Source organism: Chrysemys picta, chromosome 2 (genome assembly GCF_011386835.1).
Source record: "Chrysemys picta bellii isolate R12L10 chromosome 2, ASM1138683v2, whole genome shotgun sequence".
Classification (NCBI taxonomy): Eukaryota; Metazoa; Chordata; order Testudines; family Emydidae; genus Chrysemys; species Chrysemys picta.
In genome coordinates, this window is record NC_088792.1 from 6,800,164 (window position 1) to 6,806,163 (window position 6,000).

At 49.2% G+C, this 6,000-nt stretch overlaps 1 protein-coding gene across 2 annotated transcripts in view; it reads left to right on the forward strand.

The window, feature by feature from the left end:
- Window positions 1-5,758, forward strand: part of CCDC12 (coiled-coil domain containing 12) — an 80,300-nt gene extending 74,542 nt beyond the window's left edge. Inside the window, exons 4-8 of one of the 2 annotated variants that reach the window (XM_005308780.4) lie at window positions 619-680; window positions 804-838; window positions 2,346-2,422; window positions 4,621-4,704; window positions 5,403-5,758. In XM_005308780.4, the coding sequence (XP_005308837.1) occupies window positions 619-680; window positions 804-838; window positions 2,346-2,422; window positions 4,621-4,700 (254 nt within the window). In that variant the 3' untranslated portion in view covers window positions 4,701-4,704; window positions 5,403-5,758. Of the gene's footprint in view, window positions 1-618; window positions 681-803; window positions 839-2,345; window positions 2,423-4,620; window positions 4,705-5,397 lie in introns of both variants that reach the window. The other variant, XM_005308779.4, reaches the window with a different exon arrangement.
- Window positions 5,759-6,000: the final 242 nt, after the last annotated feature.

The window sequence follows — 6,000 nt, forward strand, 5'->3', positions numbered from 1 at the left end:
ACAGTAATAGTTGGGAATAAAGTTTACCAATCATCTTATCAATTCTTCAGACTGTGGGGCTCCGTCCTTCCTCTAAGACAGTGTTTCTCAACAACCGGTCTGTGGATCGGTGCCAGTCCCTGTGATCCCCCTACTGTAGTCTAGGAAGGCAGCAAGCCAGTCCCTGGTATCCAAAAGGTTGAGAGACAGGGCTCTGGAAATGCTACTTCTGCAGGAACGCTCACTCCTGTGCATCATTGCTTGCTTTAGATTGACATTGTCAACTCAAGTCACATGTTATAAGCAAATCCATTTCCTTTCCAATATTACAGCAGCAGAGCTTATATTCAAACGCAGTTTGAGTCCAATTGACTTCAGTGCTGCGGCTGTTCACTTCTCGCATTTCTCTGGGTTCAGACAATGGACGTCAGTTTCACGTGGTTTATGGTCAGTTTTGCTTCTGGAGTGCAGTGTTTGGGTTGCAAAAGTTGCAGGGGAATGTTTTTGTACAGAAGTAGTTTCCAAAGCATGTTTGTTGGGGTTCGGTTTTGTAAAAGCTTCTTAAATACCAAAGTGAAGCATCGTCTTCATGCTTATGAGACACTCTGTTAACATTTGTTGTTCTATTGGTCCCTCTAGTGGAAGATAAGGTGAAAGACCAACTAGAAGCCGCGAAGCCAGAGCCTATCATTGAAGAAGTGGTATGTGTCTTGATCTTCAATACCTGGTCTGAAATATAATTGTGCACACTTGTAAACTCACTCTTTTCCATTACATTGGTTTGGCTGCTTCTAATGAGAATTCCTTTGTTCCTTTTCCCCTAGGATTTGGCAAACCTCGCCCCCAGAAAGCCAGACTGGTAAGCGCTATCTTAGGAATCAGCTTGCGTAGAGTCAGTCCTTTTAGTCCTAAGCATCTGCGTGTGTGTTCATGGTAGCAGGGACGCTCTCCAGCTATTTCCATAACTTTAACCCTGTTAAGATTGTACCAGCTGGGATGACAAGAAATTGGGAAACTTATGTTCAGCATCAAGGGAAACTGTCCAGTAGTGAGATCCGAGTACAGAACAGTCTCCCAAGGGGAGAACTAAAATCCCCGTCCCTGGACACCACTGAAGCTAGACAGCAGAAAACCTTAGTAAATGTCCTGTAGAGACTGAACAGGCTCTGGCTCTCGGGGGATTGGCTAGATGGGACAGATAAGTGGTGCTGATCTCCACCTTCTGGGAGTTTCTAGGATGGATACAATTGGTTTTGTTTCTATTTGCCTAATGACAAAGGGATCTGGTGAAGCTTGTTCTTTGCACTGCAGTTGCATGTGGAGGCTCAATTGGGATCAAGACCCTGGTGCGCTAGGTACTGTACAAACACATAGTGAGCGATGGTCCCACAGCATGACAGCACCTTGATTTCAGCATGTGGGCAGGCACAGGCACCAGGCTTCACACACCCAGCTGGAACCGTGTGCGCAGGATAACAAGCAAAGGCATATGTTACTGACAGGGGCCTCCGAAGCCAAGAGCATCTGTGTTCAAAGAGGGTGTGACAGGTTCCTGATGGAAATGAGGGGCACAGAAGGGCCTGGTCCCACGTGCTCCTCAGGTGGGTTTTCACATCCTCCTGTTCAGATACTTCACAAATCACACAGGCCTGGGAGGTGGCCTGTGCAGCCGCTCAGCAGCTGGTGCATTAGACCTTTTCTCCTCGTTGGTTGAGTGTCGGTGTTTTGTGCTTGGCTGGTGAGTTGGCTTCTCTTCGAGTGTGACTGTTGGGCCACGTGGATCGCTGGGCACGGGCGTTGAGGAGGGGCTAATGTGAGTTGTGGGTCTTGCATAGTGTCAGTAGCTCAGAAACACTTGTGGCCACCAGGAATCTCATGGAGTTCTCGGTCTTGTAGATGGTGCTTGTCTTCTCATACTTAGGAAGGGCAAGAATTGCCCTGTGGGGAGGGGCAGAGGCCGAGGATTTCTTCATTCTCCTTCTTCCCCCCAGTGAGGTGACACTCTCCCCCCCTTCCCCCCATGAAGTTGCACTTTTCTTACCCTTTCCATCTAATTCCTGTTTTAAGGGAATGCCGCTGCTCCCCTTTCTGGCAGTGGTATTTAGGGAATACCAGTGGCAGGGGTATTCCATCCGACTGGTCTGTGGCCCTTGCATTGGCTCTGATGATGATTAAAGTGCTGGCAGCTTGCTCTGTAAGACACAATCTCTGCCCCAAGGAGCTTACAGTGTTTCTGTGGCTGTTCTTAATCTAAGACCCCAGACTGGCTCTGAATAGACGCATGGGTGCTAGCTGGTGGGCTAGCTTTGTGTCTGTGTGTGCTTGTGTGTTGGGCTTTTTTGCTAAATGACCATCCTCTCCCCCAGGGATTTAAAACGAGACGTAGCCAAGAAACTGGAAAAACTGGAGAAGAGAACGCAAAGGGCAATCGCTGAATTGATAAGTAAGTGCACTGCTGCTGTTGAACTAACGGCGGGAGCTGTGGAAATGGTGATAGACTAGGAAGGACTGGGGCCAAGATTTTTCAAAGGCAGGAGACAAAAATGAGGCTCTTTAATTGATCTGTAGGCATCTGAGTAAGTGATCCCAGCAGTCGCTCCTGAGCTCAGAGGGATCTGCGGCGGAGCTCAGCCCTTTGAGAAGCAGGCTACTTACTTAGGTGCCTACGTATTTATCTTTGAAAATCGTGGCTTCATTTTCAGGCAATAAGTATTGTTGATCGTCAGTGTCACGCTTCAGGGTGCAATTCAGACCAGTGGGAGGTTGGGTCACTGCTTGTATTATAACTCTGAGTGCCCCAAAATGCTTCCACTCCCTGCCTGGGAGGCACACGCAACCAGCTTGCACGCCGTGTTCTGTGCGCTCCACAGCTCTGATTCAACCACTCTGAATCCAAGAGTCTGCCTCAGTTATCACAGACACACTCTTGTCTTTACCAGACTTGGTTCATGTTAGCAGGTGACCGCAAACCCGTGCCCTCTGCCATGTCCAGCCCTCTCCTGCGGTGTTCACAGAAATAATATGGGTCGTTTGTTCCTTTTAAAGAGACAAAATCAAACAGCTTGCCACATTAACTGCAATTAACATTCACTTGAATCAAACAGCACTGTGGGTTTAGATTAAAAATAAAACAAGTTGATGAACAAAAGAAGATAGGGTTTTAAGTGAGTTCAAGTGTAAGAGAGAAAGTTAGAATTGATTTCAAGCAACAACAAGTGAAAACATGCATCTAAAAGTCTAAACCTTAAGGTACAGGCTTTGTTCAAGATGGCTTTTCTCGCCCCATCTTTGGCAAGATGGGGGCTGCCACCCCCCTCGCTCCTCCCATCAGGATCTCCTCCAAAACCCAAAGTGCTGGTTCCTTTGTCATGTTAGGTGAGAGAGAGAATTTGGGTTTTCTGCCCCTTTCTTTTATAGTCCAGTGAATCTTTGAAATGGATTCTTCTGAAGGTTACCCTCCAAGTACAGTTCCTTCAAGCTATGAGAAAGGTAACGTTGAGTCTGGTGGAGAAGGACGCTTCCTGCTCTTTCTTCCCTCCCAGGTCTTTGCTAAAATGCAAAGTGTTCTCTTCCCTGTGATCTCCTCCCCTTGTTAGTTTGATGGCCCCATTTACTGCTTATATGTCAAGTGGGGTAAAAGCCCATTCCTTTGTTTAGGACAGACCTGTTTACCAACTCACCCGGACATGCTGGGTTTAAACACACTTTAGTCATAATTCCAGCATGTATCCAGAACTCTTCATACACCCCGTGTACATTCACCACACAAGCCTATTAATGATCAGTGAGTGATTAGTTTTCAAATGATACTGCACAAGGCGTATTTTGTACAAAGCATATTACAGTGGTGTGTAGAGTGAACAGAGCGGTGCGTAGGGTCAGTCAGTTTCTCACTCAGTCTAGAAAGCAACAGAGAAGACTTTCCAACATGAGTGGAAATGAACAGAGAGGGCGTTTTAAACATGTTGGACTTGTAGAGAGCTGGCGCTCTCTTGCCAGTTCTCTCTGGACCACTCTTAGCACTGATGCTGTACCTTTATTTCCGGTTCTGCGCTGAATCCTGACTCCTCCAGCAATTTCACGGCTGAGAGCGATCTCCAGTGCAAGCTCAGTGGAGCTCGGTCGAACTTTTTAAAACAAAAGGCTGTGGAATAGTGTCAGGAATGAGCCCCCACAGGTGCCCTCTCTCTAGGGGCATTGAGGAGGACTCTGGAGTGGAGAGTGATGCTGCCTGCCTCTGGCAGCCAGCCAGAACATATTGGTCCTCAGAGCACTGGATATGTCTAAACCATTGTTAGTTCCCCTTGATTGCTTCCCTGATGGGCGGGTGGCTGGTTTGGGGAGGGGTAATCTTGCTGCCCACTGGGCAGATAGACATGTCTATGGGATGTGCCCAGAGCCTACAGTGGTACAGGTTGTCCAGTAGAATCCAGCTTCGCCCAGCCATTTGGGTGACACTCACATCCACTCCAGAAATAACTGGGACCTGAGCCAATCCAGAATCAATGGAGCAGGGAAACTTGCTGGCAAGGTTGATATTCTGGAAGTTTGGGTAGCCCAGTTCAGATCTCCCCTTTCACGTGCCGTTCTAAACTCTGGTTACACAGTGATCACTGACTGGCTTTTCTGTTGCCCACACAGGAGAGCGATTGAGAGGCCAAGAGGAAGAACTGGCATCAGCTGTGGGATCAGCAAAGCAGGAAGGAAGTGATTCTGATTAAGGAGGTCCGGTTGGCTGCCTCAGAGCACAGACTCATTGGGGCTTGTCAGATTGGTCTTGTCACTTTTTGCTAACGGAATCCTTAACTCCCTGGGACTTGAGTAGAGGGGAATCTCTCTCTGAGACCTGACTGCTTTAGCCAGAGCACAGCAGCTCCTAAAGGGGCAGATACGGGGAGCCCCTCAGTCCATTCTAGACCCACGTGGCTTGCTGTGTGTGAACATTTCACACGGGAATGCTCCGTGCACTGTGCATGCTGTGTCCTGCGTTCTCATCCCCAGGAGAGCGTGTCTGGCTCAGCCTCGCAGGGGGTGATCGTTGCAGTGTGGGGTTTAGGATGTGTGAGTGGGGGGGGGTGTCCAATGGAGCTTTTCCGGACTTTCGATGAAGTAAAAGTTCCGGATAAAGCACTGGATCAGGTTAAAGGAGCACATGGGTCATGAGTGGCATGCGGAACGCCGCACAGCCCTGTGCTTAGCGGTCATCCCTGGGAACTTAACGTGAAAATTGCGGCCCCTACCTACACTGGTCAGGGAATGACGTAGCATCTTCCTAGCTCAAGCCGTGTTTCAGAGCAGTGCGCTGGAGAGGTGCGGACGCTTTCTTTGGCCAGTGCAGACAGCGTGTTTCTCTGCAGGGGGGGGGGTGGGGGCCTATAGAGCCAACTCCTTTGCTGACCCCTTTTATCTCTCCTGCAGTACAGCTGAGCCCATGGCATAGACAAGAGGGGCTGGTGAGCTGCCCTCACTTAAACAGAGGACGGGTGGAGCCTCCCGCTGCATGGAGACTTTGCTGAGGGCAAGAAGAAACCAATGACTGTACAAAAGAATCCCGAAATGGCTTTGCAGCTGGAGAGCTTTCTGCACGGTCACTGAAAACGGCCTCGCCTGCATTCTAGCAGACAGATTCATGTATGATTCATATTGTTCCCTTTTGCTTTCAGATCCCCCCCACATACAGGAGCTGGTGCTGTATCAGTGGGGTTTGTTACGGATAAAACCGGGCTGCAGCCAGTATTTTTTTTCATAATAAAATGATCCGGCAACGGTGCAAAATGTCCCTTTCCTGTGCTGGGTGCATCACTTCCGCGGGAGCATGTGCTGCAGAGGCAGTTAATTTCACATCGGGTTTAGTCCTGTGGGCCGGCTGCATCCGCTTTGGGGGGGAGGGAGTGGTGCCCGGGCAGCGTCGGCTCAGGCGCACACAGGTGAGGAGCAGCAGCGGTGAACACACCCTAATTCAGTGTCAGATTATCACTGTGGCTTTCTAAAACCTGTGTCGATATTCACAGCGCGGCAGGA